Source organism: Pagrus major, chromosome 17, assembly GCF_040436345.1.
Source record: "Pagrus major chromosome 17, Pma_NU_1.0".
NCBI lineage: Eukaryota > Metazoa > Chordata > Actinopteri > Spariformes > Sparidae > Pagrus > Pagrus major.
In genome coordinates this window covers 16,351,300-16,377,665 of record NC_133231.1, presented here as the reverse complement: position 1 = coordinate 16,377,665, position 26,366 = coordinate 16,351,300, and the positions used below count along the sequence as shown (strand labels likewise).

The window sequence follows — 26,366 nt, the reverse complement described above, 5'->3', positions numbered from 1 at the left end:
GTGACTTTATTTATACCTCTGCCTTAGGGCTGGAACGCTTCGCACACACATGCACTTTCCTCTCACAAACACTAATGCAAGACCTGGCAAAGCAGGTTACGATGTGGATGCTACTGCATGAAGTGATCGGAGCTTTTGGTTTTATGTGAATGTTACAGGTCACTGGTCGGTGCTACTGGTGGGGAGTTTCACAGTGGTCCTGAAAAAGCCATAAGAAAACGATGTGTTTTGACTGACACCCTGTAACCTACTCAGCCAAGGTTCAAAGGTGTGTTTTTTTTATTTTCAAGAATGCACTACAAATCATGAACACACATTAAGAGGCCTAAAGAACAAGAACAAAAACACGCTGCATGCACCGGGGCACAATAGTACATTAAAAGTTATTTTCAAAGATTAAAAAAAGACAATATTGTTCCTCCACATTAAAGGTGCACAGTATTTGGCATTAAGCACAGAAAACAGATCTTACTCAAGATACTGCAGCAGACAAAGATTAACACACTGATAGCTGCTAGTTTTGCACTCGATGCATGATTCTTCATCAGCTGAGGCTACAGGTAATGTGAGACGAACACTCACAATGTTGGAAAAATATTCTACAAAATATCACTTTGTTTGAATTTTTCCCTTTATCTCATACAGATACAACAGTAAAACCCTGCTTTTGTTTTCAGTTGAATTTGTGCCTTGGATGACAGTACCACACCTAAAAGGTACTCCAAATCTTTTACCAAAAGACAAATATAATAGCATTAGAGTGCAGCTGGCTTTGTACATGTACAGGTTGATACATATTGATTTCAAGCAATACACAATGTTATCATGATCCCACAATTTCATCACTTAATATTTTTTTTTAGCAAGAAAATATTGAAGTCTGTCCAGTAGTCTGTCCTCACAGCAGGCACGGCAGTTCAGATAAGATATGACAAAACTCCTACTGTCATCTAGATGCTTCTGAATCAAATGCAATATACATAACATGCACAAAGTACAGCAATACAGAAAAAAAAACAACAACATATAAAGCCAGTGTCATAAATTAAGCCATGTGGCTATAACTTTTTAGAATATACACAATCTTACCACAAATATATTAGAATTACTGTATAGAAATCTGATGAGGAAATATAAGTAAAATGTTAAAAATACAATCTTGTACAACTGAGCTCATCGACTGTAGTTAGAGCGTCCTTCAGCTGAATTCACCAATTTAAAATTCAAAAAGCATGTCAGCAAAATGGTTCATATGTAGGTAGATACAATAGGGTCTGAATGGCGAAAGTGTAAGAGAGAATAAGGAACTCCTGTTAAGTTATTTTTGTTTAAGTGTTGTAAGCAGGCTTATTTAAAACATTTGCATGGTAGGAGTTTTGTTTTTTACGTTTTACATATTCACAAAAGCAAAAAAGATACGGCAGTGGTAAGAAATGTTCAGTCTCCTGATGAGCTAAATTGTAGTTGACAAAACCCTTAAGATATTTGTCTTGATTTGAGCTGAAGGCAAATTATTGAAATGACAGTGTGAGCTTGTAAAATGAAAACAAATTAACAGCAGATTTTCCTAAAGACTTGACAAGTAGGGGTGGCAGACGGACAAATAACACTGAGGATGGAATTAACTATTTAAATTTTCAAAAATAAACAAACTGATAATATCCATGTTAAAAATGTGTGCCAATTGTCACTGAACCTCTGCGAAACAAATTAAAAATGCATCGCTTCAGCTAAATATGGGAATAGAAAAGCCTCCATTAAAAAGTGCAATGTTGTTAATTCCTCAAACTCCTGTCCCACTTTTGTTTTTCTTGGCATGTTGTTTCAATTGTGCTCAATAAATATTATAAGGCCCTATCATAACAACAAAGCTTCAATATTCATAGCATAGCAGTTTCTCTGTCGTTTGTTCTCTTCAGTGTAACTCGCTATCAGACAGGAATGTACCAGCTGGTGATGACTTTGTAAAAATAGATGTAAACAGTTTTCCAGTTCTCACACTTCACAAAGAGAGGAACTCAAAATCATTTCTCTCACACATACGCACACATACACACAAAATAGATGGGTGGGAAAATATATGAAATCCTATTCTTTTGTGCTTTCTTTGAGTACTCTTTTAATAGAAAATTATCCTAGTAGTTGATCAAATGTTTATTTCCTCATCCTCGCCCTCACATGGGTTTGCCCACGGTGGGTTTATTCACTTTCTTTTCGTACGACCCTCTGTGTTTGTATCCCGAGACATATCCTGAAGTGTCGACTATGTCTTCTCGTCCCGCCTTACCCTTCCCACGGCCGGTGGGGTCAAACCGCTCCTTGTGTGACCCTGTAAACTTGCTGGTGTCCGTGAGACGGCTCACTGTCGGGGAGGCCACGGCTCTCTGTGAGGAAGCGTTAAAAAGCATTTGAGTTTAATGTTTGACTACAGATATAATGTCAGTAATATTCACGCTTTGATTCTTACCGTGACTCCTGCAATGACAGGTGTCTTCCCCTCAATCAGCTTGAAGACCTCGGCCTCGGCCTCCTCTCCAGTCTTGTCTTTGTATTTCTTCCTGGCCAGCTCTCCTATTGCAGTCTTGAACTCGTCGTATGTGATGTTGCGAGCGGATTTCTTCCTGAAATGTAGGTGGAAAAGGAGCTTAAGTATGAGATCAACACTTGTCACAGCATGGTTCTTAAAAACCCCACAAAAAATCTCTCAGTAGAGTCTGAAAGCTTAAAATGAGAGCAGGCGGTAGTGTACACAGAGCCATGTGTGATCACTTTAACATGGCAGATGTAAGACAGCACGGAGATGGTATCCCGCTGAGATAAACAATGAGAAAACTTTTGCTGGATCTCGTCTCTCAGTGTGTCTCAGTACTCAGCTGTCGTCTGAGCAACTACACACACACACACACACACCTGTAGGCTGTATATGTGACTGTCTCTTCATATCATGTATCATATTGTGCTCAGCTGCAATAGTCAGCACCCAGAGGCTTGATGTTTTCAATCCAGCTAGAGACATTTAGACCTGCTGAATCTCTGTATTCTCATATAAAAGTTCAAACTGAGAACCATATTCAAGACTCATATACCCCTGAACTTGGAAACTCTACATCTGGTTGTGTTTTTAAAACGGAGAAGGGATACAAAGCTGCTGCAGGCACTTTAGCTGGAAAGTAAAACAACACTCGAAAGTGGCCAAATCTACAATGAAAATCTACAATGAAAGATCGGTATCGAATAATTTAGGAATAATGTAAAGGTCAGATATTTTAGAAAAGGGAGATTTCCATGTCTTTTATGATTGTATTGCACATAGCCTATATTCAGAAAATTGTGCTTTCAAAACGAGCTGTCAGAACTTCCGTAAGGTTGTGACATCACGGCCCCAACATGGCCCTGGTTGCGAAAACACCGGCAGAACTGACGCAGAAACATCAGCGGGTGGTGCCTGCTCAGGCGTGTGAGAGGTGTTAATCAGAGCAGACTGGGGGGCCTTAAAGAGACAGGAGCTACAACTGAGCGTTCAGACAGGATGGATAGAGGTGCTGCATCAATGGGCAGTATAAGAAAAATTTTAAAAAATTGGAAATGAAGGGATGTAAACATTTTCTAGTCATACGAAGGATGAATCTGAAAATTAGCATCATATGGGACCTTTAAAATGGAGAAGTTGACTTATTCTTTAAGGATCAAAAATGAAAAAATGTACTGTATTTGGATAAATCAGTCAAATGTATAACCCCAATTTACTTAGTGAGTTATGACCCACATGTGGCTTTTAAATACCCCTTTCAGTGCATATGAATATATACAAACTGTATGAATAACTGAAAAAAATATCAAAAAAGTTCTTTACACTCTGCGACTTTGCCATATCCAAATATAAATAAAAATGTAAAAAAGATCAAACTGGTGTAACCTCTGTCGGTACCAGACCACAGATCATCATCCATCACTCCTTCTGAGAGTGCTCTAGTTGTTTAATTGGCCACATGCCTGTTTCACTTCCATGTTAAAAGTGCATAGTAACACAAACATAAACAGCCATTGCTGTGGTGATAAATCGCATAAACAACAGCCTATAAAGCCTGAAGTCTCCCCGGGCAACCGGCTGTCATAGCAACAAGCTCCAGTAAACAGGGATGTTTGGGTTTATTATTAATTTGACTCATCCAGTGACCCTTTTTTTTGTTTTGTTTGGGCAATCTATCAGTGTTGAACATTTGAGAGCTCCATTCCTCTGCGCCTGTTCCGTGCTGTCTATTGTCAGGAGGGAAACTGGATCTCCAGCTGTCCGAGGAAGATAACTGTGTGTCCTCGGCAAATCTCTCCACACTGAGCCAATAAATCCTCCAAAGTATACAAATAGTTAAGCTCCGTAAATAAGCAGCCCATCAGAATCTGAGAAGGCTGCCATAAGGGTTAAAGAGGAGAAAGGTTAGAGGCGAGTGGAACTTTATTATCATTAGGCACACTGCGGTAGCTGACCTGCTGTTTATTTACAGAGTTCAACCATCTGCAGTACATGATCCATATGGATCTGACACAGTGGTTGTCTGAATCTGTTTAATGCAAAAATGCTCCTGCGCCGCCTACGATCATGTTCACTGATGAGGAAATACAACCGAAGCCACCATAAGACCATGATTGTAATTAATTAGCCCACGCCAGATTTCTACCTCATCCATAGTTTATACTGTGGTGTTCTGGCTCCAAGCAGACAGACAGCACAGCAGAGACTCAATGTGGTGCAGCAGACCTCCATACCCACAATAAATAAGGCTTCATTCAGCCATGCTATGATTAGTCAGTGCTCATTAAGATGTTTAATTTTTCGTGTGCAAGCAAAGAGCATTTGACACTGATTAAAGGGAAAGTGGAGATCTGCATCTTGGCATGGCAGCCCTCCCCAGCTCAGTCATGCCTGGAGTCAAAAACTACATGAAAATGAGCCCCTCCCCCAGTCTGAACCTCTTTTTATCCTGTGGCTGCATCTGAAGTGTAAGCACACCACAAGCTTTGTCAGATTCTACTGATTCTACAGTACGATCCTCTCTGATCAGGCAGCTCAGACGACAGAGCCTGCAAAGTCACATGCCAGACACACACATCCAGGTCCCTACAATATTGCACAGATTCACCACGAAAAGCATACATGACAGGGAACTACTTGTCCTTAAATCTTTAAAGTGGTTGCACCATATTGTTTACACATTTCTAAATATTGCTCACCAATGGAGCGTGATGTAAACAAGCTTAAATCCCACAGTCAGCTGTAAGTTCCCACTCTTGTCTTGCCAAGAACACCCATTGCCATGCCAACTGTGAAGGTGTTCATGTGGGTGACTCAAAGTCCAGAAAAACAAGGGTACAGTACTTCTTTTGCTTTCAGTCTTACATTTTACAGAGCTCTTTAACCTGCATGACACACAAAGGATACTTTGTTGGTAAAGTGGCTTATTATCTTTCAGCAGAGAATTTCCAGTAAGTGCAAAAAAAAAATTGCCAATCCTTAAAACGTGTAGACTACAAGTAATCATTTTAATTCTTTGGTTTGCATATGTCATTCTGCATTGTTATATCCTGCTGCCTCTTTGGTCGTAGAACTGCTAATAATTATGTATGGCAAAACTTACAGAAACGTAAAGCTCCTTGTATGAAGGGTTAATAGGTAATAAGGCCCTTATAAATCTGTCTAAGATGCTTATTAACATTATTTTGTGTTATAAGATTATATAAGTGTTAAAAACAGCACAGTAATCATGTTAATTACCCGTCTATCATGTGATTGTTAGTCTCTACGAAGCTTTTTTTGTTGCCCTATTAAAATTACTTTATTATGCACTTATTAGCAGTGAATTATGTTTTTTGCAGCTACTTGATCTAAAGTGTGAAATATGCCTTATTAAGAAAAAGAGGATGACTGGTCGCTCTATGTTACACAATGTACACAAAATTTGGTGTCGGGTGAGCTTAGAAAACAGGAAAAAGAATACTTCAAAAACCAGAGGCAGTCCAGGCACTCCAAACAAGGAAAGTATTATATAACTTATTATGGTGGCTGAATCATTAAAAAGGTAATCATTAAAAAAAGCTTACATGTTTCGACCATTAGGTCTTCAAATTAAGTCCTTTGGAGCCTTGATGAAGACCTGATGGTCGAAACATGTTAGTTTTTTAAATGATTCAGCCACTACAATAAAGGCTTTTTAATATTTCCTTCCTCGTTTTGGTACTTTTTCTCGTTTGGAGTGGCTGGATTGCCTCTGGTTTTTCTAAATGCCTTATTAAAAAACATACTTTATTATGCACTCTTTGTGGGAGGACTCCCACTCGGCCTTGGTACACGGGTTGTGCGAACACTTAAAACAGTCAAGCTTATAAGCTTATAATATTAATAAGAATCTATAATGACTTATAAGGTCCTTATTAACTATTAACTATTAACTAACACTTGTTACAAGGACAACAACATAAAGCATTACAGTCAAGGTAAGTCTCTAGCATCTGGAGCCATATGCATGGTCTTTGATATAGTTGAGGAGGGAATCCTTCCACAGCCTTCTTGTGTTTTGTGAGTTTTCTGGTCTTTAATTTAGACAAATAACAGGTGCAATTAATAGATTTCAGAGTAGAATATTGTATTTCAAATATCTTATGTGTAACTTTCTACTTGATAGATGAAATATCCAAAATAAAAATAAAAATATAGACTTTGAAATTAAACTGCACTATACACATTTAATACTAGCAATAAGTCCTAGTTTAGTAATACAATTTTTTTAGGACTTGAATACTCTTGGAGCTACTTTTTAAAATATTCCATCTTTCCTGCACACTCCTCTGTTACATAGACAGGGACAAACAGTCTCAAACAGAAAAATAACACTAAAAACCATTTTGGATTCTGTGTGTACACAAAGTGACTGAGATTGAGCTGTGATTACACACAGGCAGAACACGGAAAATCTACTAAATCAATACGAGATTCCCAAGCAGACATTTTTCGTGGCTTCTCCGCTCCTTCGGCAAGACTCCATGATGAGTGGCTCCCAGCCATACTCTTCTATTCTGGTGCTGTCTAGCAGAACAATCTTTATTCAAAACATCCAACCAGGAGAGAAAGAAATGTAAAGCTGCTTTGTGTATGAATGAAAATCAACAACCGAGCACAAAAATCCTACAAACACACTTTGTAAAAGCCCTGTCCTTTCTTACACCAGATTTATTTTTTGCCACTGTATGGACCTCACTGTATGTGGCCAACACTTAATGTGGAAGAAGATATTTACACTCATCTGTCAGTGTGTTATCAGTCCACATAGTTTGCAGACCCTTCGTATCCTTGTTAAACATAAGCACAGCTGTACAGATGAAAAATGTTTCTCCTTTGGTGAAATAATATTGAGGTCACAGCTTATTATTAGACTCCACTTAAATCAAGCAGTAAAGGATGAATCAGTCTGGCCTGAGGAGACACAGGATGAGCCATCTTAACCTATGCTTTGCTGCTGTTTCTGAGGGACAGCTTCAACTGAGTCAACTTAATGTAAGAAACAAAAGGCATCTTCCAAAATGCTGCCTGAAAACATGAAATTCAATAAATATAAAAGAGAGATGTTTCTATTATGTTATCTAATTTCAGTTCACATTAAAGTCCCCCTCCAGTCAAAAATGTGTTTTTCCTCTGTTGAATATTTGAGCGTCGCTGTGTGGAGTGATGTCAGACTTTGACACTAGAAGGCTGTTTTCACTTTCATTGCTGAAAGTGTAAATTTTCTCTGTCCTCACTGACAATCTGATTTTAAGAGGCGGGACTATGAGCATGATTTGTGACATCACAAATACTCTTGAAGCCAATCCTCGTCCAATATTCAGCAAACACAAGTGTAATGTGGAAACTTGAAGCTTCCAATGGGTGCCATTTTAACATTTTGACATAATTATACTTTTTTCCTTCAGACACACAAGAGATTATTTTTACGCCTTAATAGAAGTGTGGAGGGTATCTAGACAGTTGACACCTTAAATTAATTTGCACGCTACAACCAGAGTCAATTTTCATTGCCGTTTCTCTCCGGTAAATCAGTGTACAGTAAAGTTGGTGCCTGTTTTCCTTAAATGTGTACTAAAGAAGATGCCTTTGATTCAATTCTCTGAACGAAATACAAAGGGAACCTCCTTTGTCCAGAGACAGCTTTCATCTCCATTTCTGTGTCCTCACAACCACAGTGCTACCGTGTCTGCACCACTTCTAGTGGCCTTTCAGGCATGCTGGGCTAGGTGACTCAGCCTTAAGTCATCTCCACTGCTGCAACAGTAAAGTAATCCTGTATTGGCACGCCTGTTATGAGATCTTAGCTGGCTGAGACGTTGGGAGATTCAATAACAAACTTTTATATAATGAAAGATAAGAAGCTCAAAATGAACTGACAATATTTAGCCTGAAGTACATTACACACTACATCTGGTGCCTTCCTTACTTGACTTTGCTGAAGACGATGTCCACGTCAGTGAGGGTGATGCTCTTGCCGTCAATCACGCCGCAGTCCTTGCAGAGCTTGGACCAGTTCTTGCCGTGCATCTCCTTGCCGGTAGCGCGAGTGTCACCGTGGATGGCGAAGCGACGAAATGCCTCTTCCAAAGCGGTCAACTCCACCGGCGTGGATGACCCCTGACCTCCTTCACTGGTCCCATTGGACTCAGTTGAAAGCCTTTTGGACGCCCGGTCTTTAGACTGTTCAGTGTGCGGCCGTAAAGGGGCCGAGGCGATGTTGGGATGCTTGGCTGTCTGGACTTTAAAGTCATCTATGTTGTCTCTGGGAGGGAAAAATACAACATTATCTTATCATCTATGTGAGGTATGAGGTATATGTGGCAGTTTTTGGTTGAGTTAATATGGAAAATGTTTAGTTTTACAGTAAAAGCTAATGGATAAAATCACCAGATCCAAGAGAAAAAGACATTTAATCAGCTCTTACACCAAGGAGGAGGACAAAGATTTTTGGCAGAACTACATCTGATGTAAGCCAGTTCTGCAAGACTCTCAACGGACAGACTCTTCTAAAGCAAGTAAACAATGCGTCATGCCGTGAGGTCAAGACACAGCTTGCTAGTTTGCCTTCTGCCTGTTCCTTTTTACTGTGTAGTACGGGCAAGATCAGACTCTCCAGAGGTGCGTTTCTGTGCTCATGCTGCCTGTGAATGGGCAGATGTCTTACGTGTTCTGGCACAGAGGTTAAGGATATAAATAGATCTCTGAGGAATTCAAACGCACACAAATCAAGAAGCAGGAGAGCAGATGGATGTTGAACTAACACACAAAATGTGAGGTGAAGGCTCAGAATACTGTAGACGACTTCTATAACTTACTTCTGGTCTGCCATGCTCGTGCAGGAATTCAGTTCCGTCTGTGCAGTGCTCAGATTAGCTGACTTGTGTTTTCTCTTTGTGCTGTGGAAAAGATGAGAACGGAGGTGAATACTGTGAGAGGAAGTGCCAAAAAGTGGAGGACATAATAAAAAAATTAACAAAAATTAAAGCAATTACTGCAGCACGGCTTTAAAAATACAATACTCCTCTTTAATCATGCACAATTATTGATGACATAATGTCTAATCCAGCCTGAAACACACACACACGGCTACATTTAAGGCAAAACTTCAGAACCACAACTTCAAAAGGAACATCTCAATCCTCTTTATCAGCATTACCACCAAATTCCTTCCAGATCAACGTCTGTGTGTTAGTTATCTTTTGTTGTGACACATTTCTAAAGATTGGATTTGCAAGCTGAGCAGTTCAGGGAATCCCCTCTATTCACATCATCATCCTCTATGTACAGAGCAGCAGCATTTCACCCTCTCAAGAAGCCTCACACACATCTGAACTGCTTACTTTAGTCATTATTCCTTTAGTAAGATGCAGGAAAATCAAATTACTGACAAAAGAAATAATGTAATCCTCTAAACCTCTGCTCACCTTTCAGCTGTTCCCATTATTAGCTCAGCATCCTTGAAGGAAGTGTGTTACCATGGCAAAGTACAGCCCAACAAAGTCTCTAAAATGATCTGCCAGTAGTTGCACTTGCTACAGTTTTAACAGATACAAACAAGATGCAAACCCGAACGAGGTGTCCTGTGGACTAAACGGTCTGCTCCAGCCAGCAAAGCCCCTCAACTCACCAAGAATGTGATTTCCACTCACCCCGAGTGGCACAGTGTAGAGCGAGGGGTTTTGTTTCCACGACCCCGTGGCCAACAATCACAACTGTGACCTCGCTGAGTACAGTCGACACTTAAATGGGTACAAAAGTCCCAAGATTGACACTGCATAAAGCCATTATAATCAGGATGTCAATTCTTAGGGGAGAAAAAGGAGAGATTATTAATGTGTATGAATAATGGCATTCAGAGCAGCAGACACTGGGGACCTATTGTCCAACTCCAGTGGCTTCTCTGTCTGACCCGTGCCCATTTCTTCACACACATGGTGACATCGCAGAGCACCACTATTCATGGTTATGTAGTCATATGTCATCGAGGACTCAGGCCAAGACAATCCAGATAGAATTATTGAGGTTGTTGAAGCCTCAATCTTTTATTTCTCAACTAAATATTACCAATGCACACACATGTAAATTATATTTACACATCACCATGTTCGGTTGTTAATGGAAAATCAGAATCCATTTGCTGCACTTATAACTCACTGTTCAGCAGAGACGTGGCCTTGAGTCATTGTGACATTGTGACTCGCGTCACTGTCTTGAACTGACATAAAATAAATGACTCCACGTGGACTTGGAAGTTAAACACTCATGACTTGACTGAATTTTTGACACGATGACTCCAATTAGTTCTCTGCATTCATTTTATCTTCTCAGTTTAGGTTTTTTTTTCAGTTTAAAAGTGACGGCAAATGAATCCTTTTTGATTGAGGAGAAATTAAGAAATAAATATGACTTTAATAAGCTTTAATTGCTCAACTTGACTTGGCTTGACACAACCTGTGACTTGCCCAAGGAAAAATTAGATGGGATTGCGTGAGAACAAATGGCTTGATTCACATGTCTGCTATTCCATACACTTACAAAGAAAAGAAAGAAATACTTATTATTTTAGCCTCAAAAGTTATTTAAATGCATCTAATATACTCAAACTTGGGAAGAGAAGTGGTGATACCCCATCTTTGTATCTGTACAAAATGTTATGGGTGTACTACGGTTACACATGGTTTGAACAGTTTTATTTTCCCTGAAAAGCAGCAGTGTGGAATAAGAAAGAAGTTAGAGTTGCGCTAATTATTTCTGATAAGTCCTTTAATATGATAACAATATTACTGTCTATTTGATGTAATTTAGTCAAGAATCAAGTCAAAAGTAATCCAAACAGATGGAATCAGACTGAATCAAATTGAGCGATCGGTGCCACTTGGAGCGCTACAATCACATTGGCACTGCAACTTCTGATTACTTTAAACACACAGCATGTTATTTCAGCCACCATGGCACCCTCAATCAATCAAAACAAAAGGACACAAGTAGTTTGGTATATGAGTCAGGCAGAAATGTTTGCAGATGGGGTCATGTTTTAAAGTGTTATTCACCTTATGTTTAGTCACATTCACTGACTTCCTTCCCCACTCTCTGACTCCCCCCCAGAGGTTATCACAACAGGCAACGAATGTTTCTACTGTAGCCCAGAATGGACAAACTGAACGCTGACTTTCAGAGAGGACCTTTTGCATTTTTTCGCACTTTTAGTGGCCACCGTAGGGGAGGCTGAGAAGAGGGGTGTTCAGCTGGTTGCAATATGCAACCTCACCACTAGTTGCCGCTAAATCCTACACGCTGCACCTTTAAAGGGTAACCCCACCGTTTACACACATTCAATTGTGTTTACACGTCTAGGGTAGTACTGCTGCATAAGTGAAAAAAGTAGTGTAAATGCTCAGTGGCTGTGTTGCATTGTGGGTAATATAGGCTCCAGATTTTGAAAAGCTGTCCACCAGTCTAGCATTGCACTACTGGACACAATATCGACAGTATCAAAACAAATGATAAAAATCAATACAGCAGAAGCAGATATATCACCTTTTTTATTCCACACATTCTTCTTCCTTTTCATAACCTGGCACCTGCATTACCCACAATGCAACATAGCCATTGAGCGACATCACTGTAGGTAGTTTATCAGATTACGCAACTTCCTCTGGAGCCACAAAAGGCTTTATTCTACTTTTTACACCTGCAGTTGTACTCCCCAAGACCTGTAAACACACTTTAATTCATAAAATTGATAAATGACTGAAACGAATAATTGATTGTTAAAATTGTTGGCAATTCATTTCCTGCTCATGGTTTTTAATAAAGTATTTCAAGTACAATTAGGGTGTAGAATAGTACAGAAGTTTATGTTGGGGATTTCCTCATTTGTCATTTATTAATAATTACGATACAGAATTATATTGAAATGCAAAGGAAGGAAAACATGTGGTATTAAAATGAATAACCTACTCTACATAGGAACACAAACTAGTCAAATCTGCTTTGTATCTCAATGTGATGCAGACATTTTCATTTTTTCGCAGCAGCTTCCTGTGATGCCCACATTGAGGTTCCATCTTTTTTATCTTTAGTTTCAGTGGGGATCCACATCCTTTCACATAGATTTGCTACTTGCTGTGTGTTCTCCTTTGTGCTTCACCGACAGCAGCAAAATCTGTGAGAAACAAAGGAATCTTTTCACTCTCCTCTTCCAATCTATAGTCAGTAGTTTCAAGGGGCCTCGAGTCTTCAGTACAACAGGCCTCTTCAAACCACATCATGTTCAATACACGAGAGAGAGGTCATTAACACTGCAGTTCAGTGGCATGAAGTAGAGCACAGATGAAAGGAAGTGTAGTGCTCTGACAACGCTTTTTTAATCAAGTCATTACAGACTGTGAAGACAGTAGGGTGTAGAGGCCATTTGGTACAACAAAGCTCTACCTTAACAAAATACTACTCTGATGTATATATATATATATATATATATATATATATATATGTAAAAAACAGGCGACTACAGCCATCTATGTAGAACAGTTCTGTCCTGTGAATTTTTTCTGCCCCACATACAAACGAGGAGCCATTTGGTTAAGGGCAGATCTCCAGAGACAAATCTGTGACTGGATGACAGCATGCTTACATACACTCGCCTTCTGGCAATACACTGCACAGATGAGTGCTTTAACCATAAATTGACCCATTTTGCACTGCATCTATTCATAGCAACAATACGCTGCCACGGCTGGAACATTCTATTCATTCTCAAGAGAGGAGCTCAGCCAGTAGACAACATGCAGGCTGCAATACCAAAAACACAAATGTTGTGTTTAACTGTTCGGTTGGCAGACGGTGTTTAACTCACAGAATGATGACACTGTTGTTTGTGTGTGTGCGAAAGTGTGATTGGGAGAGAGAGGAAGGTGTTTTAACAGCAGCCTACTCCTCCATCATGCCATCATGGTGCGTGGGCATGCAGAGATCCCATCTGCTTTCCATCTACATCAGTGTCCTTTCCAGGCTGCTGCTCCGGAGTGTGACAGTGTCACTCTAGCAAAACGTAAAAACCGTCATTACTACGCCGAGGCCCCCCCCCCACTCCACTCAAGACTGACCTCCATTCTGCTACTATAGTGACTACTTCACTGGACCATAAACCTCCATCACTGACCGTAAAACTATTCAGACACATCATAGAGCTCCAACGATTAGCCGATTGAAAGATAATGAATTATTTAATATGAATTAATTTTATAATCGGTTATTACAATAAGAACTTATGAGCAAAATGATTCCAGCTCCTCGAATTTAAGACTTAATGTATAACAAACTGATATTTGAAGGTTTTGAGGTGGCCTCACCTTGGTTTCAAGGAAAGAGTGACAGGTATTTTTCACTGTTCTCTCAGGTTTTATAGACTTTATCTGCAACGATTAATCGATAAGTTGTCTACTGTCATATTACTCAACAACTGTTTTGATAATTAATCAGTTTGAAATTGATGAAGAAATTTTTTTTAAAAATTATTCAATCCGAGCTTCTTAAATGTGAGTACTCTCTGGTCTCTTTACTCCTCTACGACAGTAAACTGAACATCTTTGGGTTGAGGACAACACAAGGCATTTAAGGACATGATGTTGAGCTGTGGGAAACACTGATCAACACTGTTCACCACTTTGACATTTTATAGACTTGAATTAATCGATTAATGAACAATGAGAGTAATTAACAGAGTAGTCGTTTATTTTGAGCCCATCCCACATACACAGTCCTCGTTGGGTTCATGGTAGTCTTGCATAGACAGACCTCTCTCCACAGTGCTGAAAGGTCTGACTGCACACATTCTCACTCTGGTTTAGGAGAAAATATCACTCTGGCTTGTGTGTATTACTTTAAATCAGTCACACTCGTCTTGAGCGATGCTAAACCCAGAATGCAGGGACGGTGCCCCGGCAAAATAGTCTTGGGGGGATTAGCTTGTATAGGTTGCTTCTGTTAGCAACCAGGTTACTGTTAGGGCAGTGTTCCTCAAACTTTTTACATCATGTAACAACTCAAAAACAATATGACGTTGAAATACAGTAGCGTAGGCGCCGTTTGCTGCTAATATTAGCTGGTGCTGTGGACGCCTCAGTGGCCACTAGCACTAGTCTCAACAGGACTTCTCGAAATATTGTCTTCCAGCTCCGCACTTATCTTCCCGAAAACTCTTGTTTGGAGCCATGTTTGTAGTGTTTGTGAACCTTTCCTTTTACCTCTGCTGATTATCTTGCCATCACAGTTTGAGTTTAGCTGGTAGCTAATCATGGATGGCCTATGCATATGCGACGTCCAAAAATGTTACAGGACAATACCCCAACTTTAACTGGAAACTTTGCAGTATTTTGAGAGTTACTTGGCAGTTACCATAATTATTTTATTTTCAAAAAACATCTGTGGGATTCCTCTGTGTACCACTAGAGGGAGCTTGGCGTACTAGACTAGTGGTGTTAAGGTAACTTGCCATCTTCAGCATGTAGGTTGCTAGCTCAGAGATTGTTCCTGTTGGTTCCCGTAGCAGCGAGGATTTTGAAAACGGTAACACACAGCTGGCCACTGGCCGCCTGAAATAGGCAGCCAATTGGAGACTAGGGTCATGGTGTTATAAGATGTGCAATGTTCATTTTCATCGTCCCCAGTCTGATATCAGTTTTCCTCCCTCCATCTCCACTGTAAACTATCTAATAAAGGCAAAAAATATAACAGTTACTAAATAAATAGCCTACTCTCCAGTGCACTGAGGCTGTATTACTCCGCGGCTGAAAATAGTTCCCAACAAATACTCATGTTTGAGTAACATTTGCTAAAAACCACAGTGCCCAGCTGTTTTGGGGAATTACTTGGCACCTTTACAAATGAAGCAATATATTTGTAAATCTTTTTTTAAAGATCTACATTTTCTGTAGAAACCACTTGGTTTGTTGCATCCACAGACATCATGGGTAAGTTGGGAAAACAGTGAAAAATGGACAAACGCGTTGCAGATTTTGGTTTATAATGACAAAAATATAAAAGCCCTATCCTTCCACATGGTCTCAACATTGTTTAAAGATTGCACCGCCTGACACCCCTAAATAAGAAACCTCTTAACCATTTCCCAGTTTGACCACAGTCCCCCCTGAAGACACATACAGAGAGGACATGACATAAGCATGCTGTAGCCGGGGGCTGAGGTCACCAGCACGCTGTCTGTCAGTCCTCGCCTCCCTAAACCCTTTAACTACTCTATGAGTCAAACATCTTGGCAAGCATTGTGCTGTAGAAAAACAAGATGTTTGAAACTAGCTACAGCGGTTATTGTTGGCAGCATCAGCAAGCCAAATAGAGGTATAAGGCAGTGTAAAGAAAGCCCGGGGGTCCTTATACAACCCGACATTTGTGAGGAATATGTGATGCCAGAGACAGCAGAAGTGTCCCTGACGTGGCTCAGATGGAGCGAGGCCTGTCGAGCCAGCAGCAAATTAGCTCTGAGTTGAGTCCAGTTAAAGGTTTTTAGAAGCCAGGTTGTGTTGCATAATGTCTCACTTAATTTATTAAGATTTTAAAGTCTCTGTAATGTCACAGACATATAAGTCTCTAGTCAGCGGCTGAAAATTAAACACAGTCAAACACACAACGGCAACTATCCCCTAATGTTAAGGCCAAAGCAAAAAAATAACTCTGGCTTTGATTTTGTGCGGTAAAGACAATGCTGTCCGACTACAACACTTCACTTTGCCCAGAAGCATTCTATATATTTCGTAAACTTGACCTGAATTTGAGTCATGACAAACAAAATAGGGTTATTTACACTCTGAGGTTAATTGTTTATGACAGAACCCAAAGGCTCTTGGAACAGTGCAATGAAACCCAGAACAGTGAGATCTGGGACAAACTCACTGACTGTGTCTTCTTCTCATGCATACCTAATTCAACCTATGGGGAGGACGCAGCTACAAAACCACTCACTGACTGATAATACCTTCTTTAGGTGTGCTGTCTTTGAATAAACAGGATAATGCAATAATACCTTATTTTCTACGGGTGCAACCAGCGTCCACACTGATCTAATTAAATCCTGAAGGTTATTAATTTGCTGGCAAGCAATAAAGACAACACAGTAGAGCTGATTTCCATTAAGTGATTAGTTGACTCATCAGTGTCATTTACACTGGGGACACTGGCAACATGTCCCCACCACTTTTTGAAATGACCATTTTTGTCCCCCATCACTTTTCAAAAGCATAATTAGTTAAACATGTGCTTAAAATTAACTTGCATCAAGAAATGTTAACTAACATATGAGATGAAACGAATTTTGATGCCCCATTATGGATTTTTTGTATCATCTACTCTGACCTATATAATCCCCCTCATTACATTTTCCTAAAATCGCATAATAAAATTAAAACTAATTGCTAAAAGATTAATCGTTTTCAATTTTCAAGCAAAAAATATCAGATATTTGCAGGTTCCGGCTTCTGAAATGTAAATATTTTATGCTTTTCTTTGTCGTTTATGATTTTAAATGAAGATTCTGTGGGTTTTGGACTCTAGGTTTGACAAAAGAAACGATGTGAAGCCACCACTTTGGGCTCTGGGAGCATTCTTCATAATTCTTTGACATTTTATAAATTAATCCATTCATCTATTAATCATGAAAATAATTAGCAGATTACTCAATGAAAATACCAGGTAGCTGCAGCCATACAACACACTAATATGGTTACATACTGTAGATGCAATCAAATTGCCTCCTCTTTCTCTGTCTTAGAGCTGAATTCACACAGAATCAGGAAGCTAATAAAAGAGGGCATACTCTTTTTCTTTTTTTTCTTTTTCATGCCTAATTATGTAACTACCAACATGTAACCCAACAGCTTGGCCAAATGCATTGTCAATCATTCTCTCTAGCCAATAATGGTGCTTATTGGAGAGCCCTATATATATATATATATATATATATATATATATATATATATATATATATATATATATATATATATATATATATATATATATATATATATATATATATATATATATATATATATATATATATATATATATATATATATATATATATATATATATATATATATATATATATATATATATATATATATATATATATATATATATATATATATATATATATATATATATATATATATATATATATATATATATATATATATATATATATATATATATATATATATATAGCATTATAGCCTAAACATGATTCCTTTTTTAAATTCATGGACAAAGCATGCAACAACACGCCCTCAGGCTACAGCTTCAAATGCATCTTATATTTCAGTGTCAGTGCAAAGGAAGCATGCAGAGACATGAAACAAAACAAAAAGCACCCTCAGACACCAGCTGTGTAGGCTGTCACCTTCATGTTTCATAATGTGAAAACATGCAGGTAACCCACACCATCAGCCGAACCAAGCAGAACTAATCAACCAATAACGCCAAATTCAGTTTTAATCACCTGGTGTCGAAATCCTCCACCTTCTTTGTCAAAATCACAAAACCATAATTGCGCGTCGCGGAGTGCTGAAGTGTTTCTCCTCCCCGCTGCCTGAGCTCAAGTCCGCTCGACGGCTCCGTCCCTCCGAGATGCTGAAGAGAAACCAGCCCGCTGATTGGCTGCCGCCGAGTGAGACGAGCTTGTTTTCCTCTGTGTTGCGGGCTGTGATGGAGCTCCTCCGGTGCTCAGTGGAGCGCTCATAAACAGGCAGTCTGAGCTCGGAGCATCTTTTTGGTGCTTTGGGAAATGGAGCTGTCAACAAAGGACGTGGATGGTTTTGGTTGGAGGATCATTTACAGTAATCATAAACAATCAGAGTGAAGTGCCTGTGTGAGCCATGCAGGAAGGCCAATGATCACAAACAGGAGGTATACAAATATTTGTTGCTCTTCTCTGTGCACAGGATGTCTTAATGTCCTGATGGTGGCCAGAGGGAACTGACTCTAGGGATCATGATGTGACCTTTTTTTATATATATGTTGAAACAATTAAATCAAGTTTATGTCACATCCTTCTCTTCCCCAGGCTGACCTCTGAAACCTTCTCCTGTGATGTCCAGTGTAGTAATGTGTTACACAACCAGTAGTGGCCTAATGGCTGGACTTGGATTGACATTATGTAACCTCTGGCCTTGCTGTTGATTCAAATGGAATAGCAGTACTCAGCTCTGAGATGCGTAATTCAAAGACAAGTGGTAAAAACACGCATGCCTGTGAGCAAACGAAAGGGCTCAGAACAGTGAGTTCATCATGATGAAAGCAGCCTGCACCCAGTGTAATTTACTTGGTGACATAATGGTCTGTCTCAGGCTGCTTCAATTGCGCCACTGTGTGGTTAAAGGCAGCCTCTACTGTCAGAGGGAGCTACTACAACAGTTGGCAGAATTGTCATGAAACCCTACACACTGTGCTTAAAAGAAACAAAACAAAGACATCATCTTTAGGTTTTTAGAAAACTTCAGTTACAGCTAAAAAAAAAAAAAAAGATTTTCTCTGATATCAAACTTGTGGCATCTTGTCCAAATCAACCTTACACACTTTCACACAAGTGAAAGCATTAAAACTTACAAGCAATGTGTGCAACTGTGTAATTACAAAATGGATTTTTGGCCCTATTTCATTAACTCATACTGATAAACTTTCTTTCAGACACAGCAAACATTAAAAACAATATAACTGCAGGGAAAACACTACAATTCAGTACACAACGCCTACATGTGGCCCATTTCACACTCACATAGCTGGAAGTGACTTTATCAAAATTTGTAGAACCATATTTAATTCAATTCATTATGAGAAATTACTTAATTTTCACTCTTTTAAGGTAGTTCACATCACAGGCAGTCCACTCTGAAACTATAATGGCACTCAGTAGAGTGCATACCTCAGCCAAGGCCCAACAGTCCCCTTTTATACTCACTCATAGTTACCAGCCACCTAAATACCTGTTTTTCTCATCATGATCCCTGCATTATTCCCTTAGAAATTAACTAAAATGTTGAAAAACACCCTATCTCACAATGTTGAAGAAAATATTCCTCATTTTGTGGAAATCTGTTCAGTAGTTTTTTGTGTAATCCTGCTGACAAACCAACCGACAAACAGTCATGGGTGAAAACATTACCTTCTTGGCAGCGGTAAAAATATTGGTGACTGTGGAAGAGAGAAGACATACATGCTTTCATTTCCACTCAAACGCCACAATTTCCTCTTCTATCAACTTAGATACCTGACCACTAGCCACCAACCGTGTTCTAGTGGTGAAACTGTGACACAACAACACATCAGTTGTTAGTCATACCATGATTAGCGGGAAGAAAATCCATTTCATTTCAATTGTCTGAAACTATATTTTTAGGTTAAAGAGGTAGCCTCTTACATTGATCTGAGCAGTGTTGTTTTTTCTATCTTGTATGAAATGAAATTGAAATAAATATGTCAACAAGCAGGACCTCAGTGCTTTGTCTGAAGCCCAACATGAGTCTCTGATTCAGCTTAGTATACAGACAGAAACGGGGAGAAGCTGGAGGTGGTGGGACCTCAGCTGTCCATAGTGCTACTGTGTGGTCAAGTAGGCTAAAGACGAAAAAAATGGAGCAAAGAAAGTTTACATTTCTATTATTTAATATCAAATTTAGCTAAAACATTGACTGAACAATGCCAGCTCTGTGAAATTTACAGTTATTAAAACAGCAATAAAAAGCTGAAGTCCTGTCCCCTTTTCCAGCTTGTATCTGCTCCAATACTTTTACTTAAGGAAGGTATTTTACCACACAAGGTAAAATGACAAGATGCTAAAATGTTACTGTCAATACAGTACTCAATATCCATTTGGCTTAGAACAGTAAATCCTAGTATCATGTTTTCAGCTTTTCAGGAATGGGCTAAAATCCATCTATCTGACTCAGGCTAGTGGAGCAGAGGCTAACCTGGAAGTGGGGCTGGACTTTGGCTCTCTGTACAGGTCAGTGAGATAAAACTTTGTTTTAAATAATTCAACCGTCATCATAAAAACACATAAAGTAGATAAAAAACGAACAAAACACAATTACAGGTCCACAGTTAATTCACACTGCGTACAAAGTTCCATGTTGTGTATCAAAATGTGGTGTCAAGTCAGAGGCGTCTTCCGTCTTTGTCTGTGGTTGTGTGGCTCAGTTTTCATAATAAATAGTTCCTCAGAGCAGCATATCCTGATGTACTGCCACACAGACATCAGTTACTGCTAAGTATCATCTGGAGTCATCACTGAGCTGCCCAGAGGGTCCTGCACTTCAGGAACACTGTTAATCGACTTCACACTGGCACTCTGAGCCCTTTCATCGTCTGGCTTCCAGCTCTCGATGTTGCTCATACATATTTCACCTAGCACACAAAGGAAAAAGTGAGAGAAAAGTAATACTTACAATCTGCAAAGAATAATATTCTTTGGTAATCCATACTAATAAAAGAAACAGTCCCATAATTTGTTGGTAATGGATTTATATGCATACTTTTATTTACAAATTAATTTATACTAAACCCCTGTCCACACGCACACACAGGTTTTTCTTAAAACAAATCTTTTTCTATGTGTTTTGGTCACCCAGGGTTGCTTCCTAATTGGACCTTGACAGTGTATGTAGCATGAAGAATATGAAAATTGAGTGCGTGTTTTGTCATATGATATTGGAGTGTTTGAGTTTGTACTTTGACAGAATGAATGTTATATTGACTACATTTAGAAAGACACAAACATACATACAGTGATGGAAAAGACATACACAAACGACTGCCGACAATGATTTAATAAATTAGCATTATCCAGCAGGTTTCTGTGACAGCAGTCACGTTTCCCTGCCTCATTCATAGTACGTTCTGTAACGAAGCAACTAACCATGGACTATACAATCTTCTTCCTGTTTACACAGGCATTGTGCGCATGCCCTTTGTACGTGAATGTGCATGTGATATGCCTTTCAGGTGTGTTAAGATGGACTGAGATTATTTCAGAAATGGTGCCAAAACACTCATTTTACTTTTAAAACCCTTTTTCTAAAAAAATAACCTCTTACATGTAGACTATTCCTAAGTGACCAGAGAATAATATGAAACTTTTCCTAGGCTGTAGTTTGTTGTGTTTTGTTTGTTGCTCTAAATAGAAAGATGGAGATGGAGAAAAGTGAACAGCAGTGATAAGTGCGGTCAAATACTTACTTCTTGCGTTCTCTGTGGGATTTTCTGTGCCATAATGGAAACTATTCTCCTTTTCTGCTGATTTATTAAAGTTTTCCAACTAGATCAAAACAGATTTTTAATGCAGTATTACCAATCGGCTGCATATGAAATCATTCAAAGGATGTTAACTATTAGTCGACATGCTTACCTCAGTGCAGATGGACTCTGAAAGTCGGCTTGAGAGCGGGCCTTTGTCAAATTTACAGGTACTGCAGGCAAAGAGTGGGATACATTATCCTCCTCTACAAAATTAGCTTTAATAATCATATAACAGGAAGTGTAAGGAATTAATTTAACCTTGAACTCTGTGATAATGCTGGTTCACAGTCAATTGAGCTGTCTGGATTCTATTAAAGGAGAAAAAAAATGTTTTAGACACATGACAGCATGAACAAGTGACTGCCAGTAAGAGTCAAAGAACAGGTCTCACCTGTGTGGCCTTGTTATTGATTTTCCCATCATGTGGACTTCCTGCCTCGGTGTCTCGGTTTCTGGCTTCTTTCTGGCGCTTCATCTTTACATAATCATACGTGCTTATGCCTTTATAAACTGCAAAGTCAAGAGGAGGACACATATCACAGGAAAATAGTGAAGATTGATGACTGAATGAGGAGAAAAAAGCTCTGTCAAATGTTTGTCTTGAGGTGTGTGACTCACAGAGGTAGAAGTGGAAGCCCAGCAAATGTCCAAGCAGCAGCAGAGAGATGACGCTCAGCATGGCCGTTACGAAGGCTAATATAAGGAGACCAGCTGAACTGGTCTTCATGGGTGCTAAAGGTAGAAACACCAGCCATGTGCTATTCCTCAGCATACCTACAGAAAGAAGGAACAACAGCTTAATGATGCAACTGACTAAAATATTCCCAAGGCCATTTCTATTCAGTCAAAGAAAGCTCAACAGTACATTACAGTGACTCACTGTCAAACTGTGGGGCCGTCCGTAGGCTGTTTGGATCCAGATAATGTTGAATAAATATGAACAAGATGACTACAATGAGCAGGAGAGCACCCATTGTAGCAGAGCACAGTGCCACAAAGAAGCACCTGAAGGCAACACACAAAACCTGATGTTAATTCATGAAGCTTACACAAGTCATTTCATGAAATCAGACACAGGAACTACACAAACTCATCGAAAATGCCATCTTACCAGTAGTTTCTACCACCCACGCAAGTGTTCAGCCATTTGCAATGGTGATCAAAGTCTTCCACACACTTGTTGCAAACACCGCAGTGTTTTACTTTCGGGCCACTGCATGAAGATTGAGTATGTTAATGTCACTTTTCATGATAACAAAATGTTCAGCTGCAGCGATTAATTCATTAGTTGTCAACTATTAAAACAATCTGCAACTACTTTGATAACAAATTAAACAGCTTTGATTGTTTGGCTTGATTCTCTGATTACAGCTTCTTAAAAGGTGCCATATGTAAGAATTTATTTGAAAACAATCAAAAATGTACTACATTATCACTAAAATGTGAAGAAATAACAGTTTGACAATATGACATTATTATTATCTATGTGCTGCACAGAGGTGTCTACTATACTTAATTAGCATGCTAACCAGCATGTCCTCGTCCAAAGCTTCTGTGATAGAGGTATAAACATCAGCACCCAGTGCTCCGAGGTCTCAATCTGGACAGCTAGTCGCACGGCTAACTGAGCTAACTAGGTAGCTGCCGTGACAGTTAGCGGCACAATTTGTCTTGCCAAATCTTACGTAATGCACCTTTAAATGTGAATAACTTCTGGTTTATTTGTTCCTCTATTACAGTAAACTGAATAACTTTGGGTTGTAGACAAAACAAGACATTTTGGGTGACATTTTTCATAATTTTTTGACATTTTATAGACCAAACAACTAATTGATTAATCAAGAAAAATATTCAACAGATTAATCAACAATGAAAATAATCATTATTTGCAGCCCTGACCAAATTATATCACTTAATTTCTCTATTAAAAGCAAAATCACATGCCACACTATTGCTTTGGATACATACACCCTGACATCACACAGATAACAGCGCAGGTCCTGGATAACATGCGGCTGCTTTGCCCGGTCAAAAAGTGGCATTGGACTGGAATAGCTCTGTTTGGCCCTCACACTGGCATCCGCTGGGTCTATGGTCACAGCAGCAATATGGGTGATAAAGTGCACAATAAATGTTACGGCCATCAGCTGTACACAACAAGAGTCAAGGAAAATCGCAATAATGTTGGAAAAATACTGCAAGATGTGATAAACGTGCAATAAAGTGCAGAATAGTAAGTATACATGAACAAGAAACTGCAAACTGTTGCACACAAGTGGATCTTTTGTGTGAGAAATAAAGTCAGTTCTGAAGTAATCAACTGTTTCAGTTAAATAAACCAGTGTTGACATCATGCTGCATTCAACATGTGACAAAAACCCCACTGACTATGTCTTTTGGGCGTAACAGAGACCACAGAAACAGAGACCGAGTCACGTCTGGTGTGACTGGGGCCCATACAGACAGCACACACAACTGAATCCTTGTCTTGTCCAGCAGCATGAACAAACCGTAGCAGAGACTAATGTTTGCTCCATATTCAAATCTGAAAGCTTCACACTTGACACTCAGCTACAATGAAAGCAATGGTTTCAGCTGTGTGCTAAGGATACAGCGTAAACCACATGGTTCCACGGTGGAGGCAGGAGAGGGATGTAGATGCCAAAGCTGACTATGGCGAGGTAGCTGTAAAAAAGCCAGCCAACCACTTGGAAAGCCTGAGGGGGCCAAGACCATCCGTTCATCCTGGGAGGCTTGGATGGGACCAGCTCATTTCGACTGCTGCCGCTCAGGGGAGATGTGCGTCGCAGCCTTTGACTGAAGCAGTTCATCTAGACGGTACAAGAGGAGGAGATTAGACACAGTCAGTCGAGTCAATTATATGTATCTAACCCAGAATCACAATGCCTGTACAGTGTACAACACCCTATGTCCTTAGACCTGTGATTTGAGTGAGGAAAAACTTCCCAAACCTTCAGGAAGAGCTACAGACACACAGTAGATGTCTGGGTACAGAACAGACCAACACAATCACAGAATATACAGATATATGTCTTCAAAACATCCATCCGCACATTACACACACACTACACGCAAGTGTGGCTCCGGCAGTGTGCGGCTGCATTTGCTGGGGAAATGAGTTAGGGAAATGAGTTGAGCGTTATGATAGTGGCTGCTCACCCATTATGGACCTACACTTAACCTAGATATTGCTAGGGGTTCCTGATACACTGGCAACTAATACGACAGCATTAAGGTTACAAGGTGCATTTATTAGCATTTTTTAAAACACAAGGGTTATGTGCTACATTCATGGAAAAAAAAGGAAAGAAAAGGAAAGCAGTCTATTCTATAAAATGGAGTATTTACGATGAATTGGGGAGTTACGTTTACTTCATGGGTATAAGGACAAAATATCAGAAACACCTCTCAGGGGTGTGATTCATCAGAAGTGCCAACAACAACTGTTTCCACACAAACTGAACATTACAGCCTTCATCACGGTGGACTTAATCGCTCTGTTGTTCTCTTAAACAGCATTTACTTAACAGACTATTGTGTGATAGTAGCAATCTTAACACTAAACAAGGAGGGTTTTGTTACGTAGCCTACAGAAACAGCTGATCCAGGGTAAAGATTTACTCAAAGTGAAACATCCCTTCCTTTTTTTTTTCTCTCGTCAAAAAGGCTTTATAATCACATGTTTTGCTCCTGGCCTTAAGCCCGACACCTGTATTGTGCAAAAAGTTCTACAAATTAGCTAAAAACCTGGAAACAATCAATTAATACGTCATTAATAATGCTTTCTGTTCATCACTGCATTAGACCTATGAATAAAATGTATAGCTAGTTGATGATATAGTGAGTTAAACCTCTTGTCCTGGTGAGTTGTTGCCTGTTTTGCTTGACAACTGAAGCTGCTAGCTAACCTGAAGTTAACGGTTATCTGTTTTGGCTAACCCCACATTTTGCATTTAATTAAAAGCCGCCTACTCGGGGATTTTTTTAAACATTTCTACGACTTAAAATAAACAGTAAACTCGTGCCAACAATAACCTTTAGGATATTCGGTTTGTATATCGTTTTAATTAAAGAAGAGTTACTTACTTTAGCCGGTGAGAGACAGCCACCATAAAATGTCCAACAATACGCTCCTGTTCAAGTACAGACGCAGATTTCCACCGCTTGATATCCCATTATTAGTTTGTCAGCCGGGCAGGTGCTTCAAGAAGTAAAATTCACATGACGAAACAACACACACAGCCAGGAAAACACTAAATACCTACAAAATAACTCGCAAAGAAGGATAAAAATGCTCCAGCGTCCTTGTTGTCAGAAGTTAAAGAATCAACTCACTCAGCAGGTCGTCGCAGCGCTATGGAAACTGTCCCACTGCGCATGCGCACTACAGCTCTCTTCAAGATGACCAGCTTTCTTTTTTTTTTTTGTGACCCTTCACTGACTGAATACACATATACAGTCTTTGCGATGCTCTCTCATCATATAATGC

General features: G+C 39.4%; 2 protein-coding genes across 2 annotated transcripts; both read right to left on the bottom strand.

Annotated features, from left to right (window-relative positions):
- Positions 1-224: 224 nt before the first annotated feature.
- Positions 225-18,114, bottom strand: tppp (tubulin polymerization promoting protein). Its single transcript, XM_073486050.1, has 5 exons — positions 18,063-18,114; positions 9,370-9,450; positions 8,481-8,816; positions 2,468-2,621; positions 225-2,384 (listed from the first exon to the last, which is right to left on the bottom strand). Exons 2-5 carry the CDS (start codon positions 9,381-9,383, stop codon positions 2,175-2,177), a joined length of 714 nt encoding a protein of 237 aa, XP_073342151.1. The 5' UTR covers positions 9,384-9,450; positions 18,063-18,114; the 3' UTR covers positions 225-2,174.
- A 2,711-nt stretch (positions 18,115-20,825) lies between these two features.
- Positions 20,826-26,102, bottom strand: zdhhc11 (zDHHC palmitoyltransferase 11). The gene is made up of 11 exons (XM_073486099.1): positions 25,964-26,102; positions 24,469-24,687; positions 23,825-24,003; positions 22,968-23,069; positions 22,737-22,861; positions 22,475-22,630; positions 22,248-22,366; positions 22,115-22,164; positions 21,966-22,026; positions 21,797-21,875; positions 20,826-20,965 (listed from the first exon to the last, which is right to left on the bottom strand). The coding sequence occupies exons 2-11, from the start codon at positions 24,685-24,687 to the stop codon at positions 20,826-20,828; spliced, it is 1,230 nt and encodes a 409-aa protein (XP_073342200.1). The 5' UTR covers positions 25,964-26,102.
- Between the last annotated feature and the right edge of the window lie 264 nt (positions 26,103-26,366).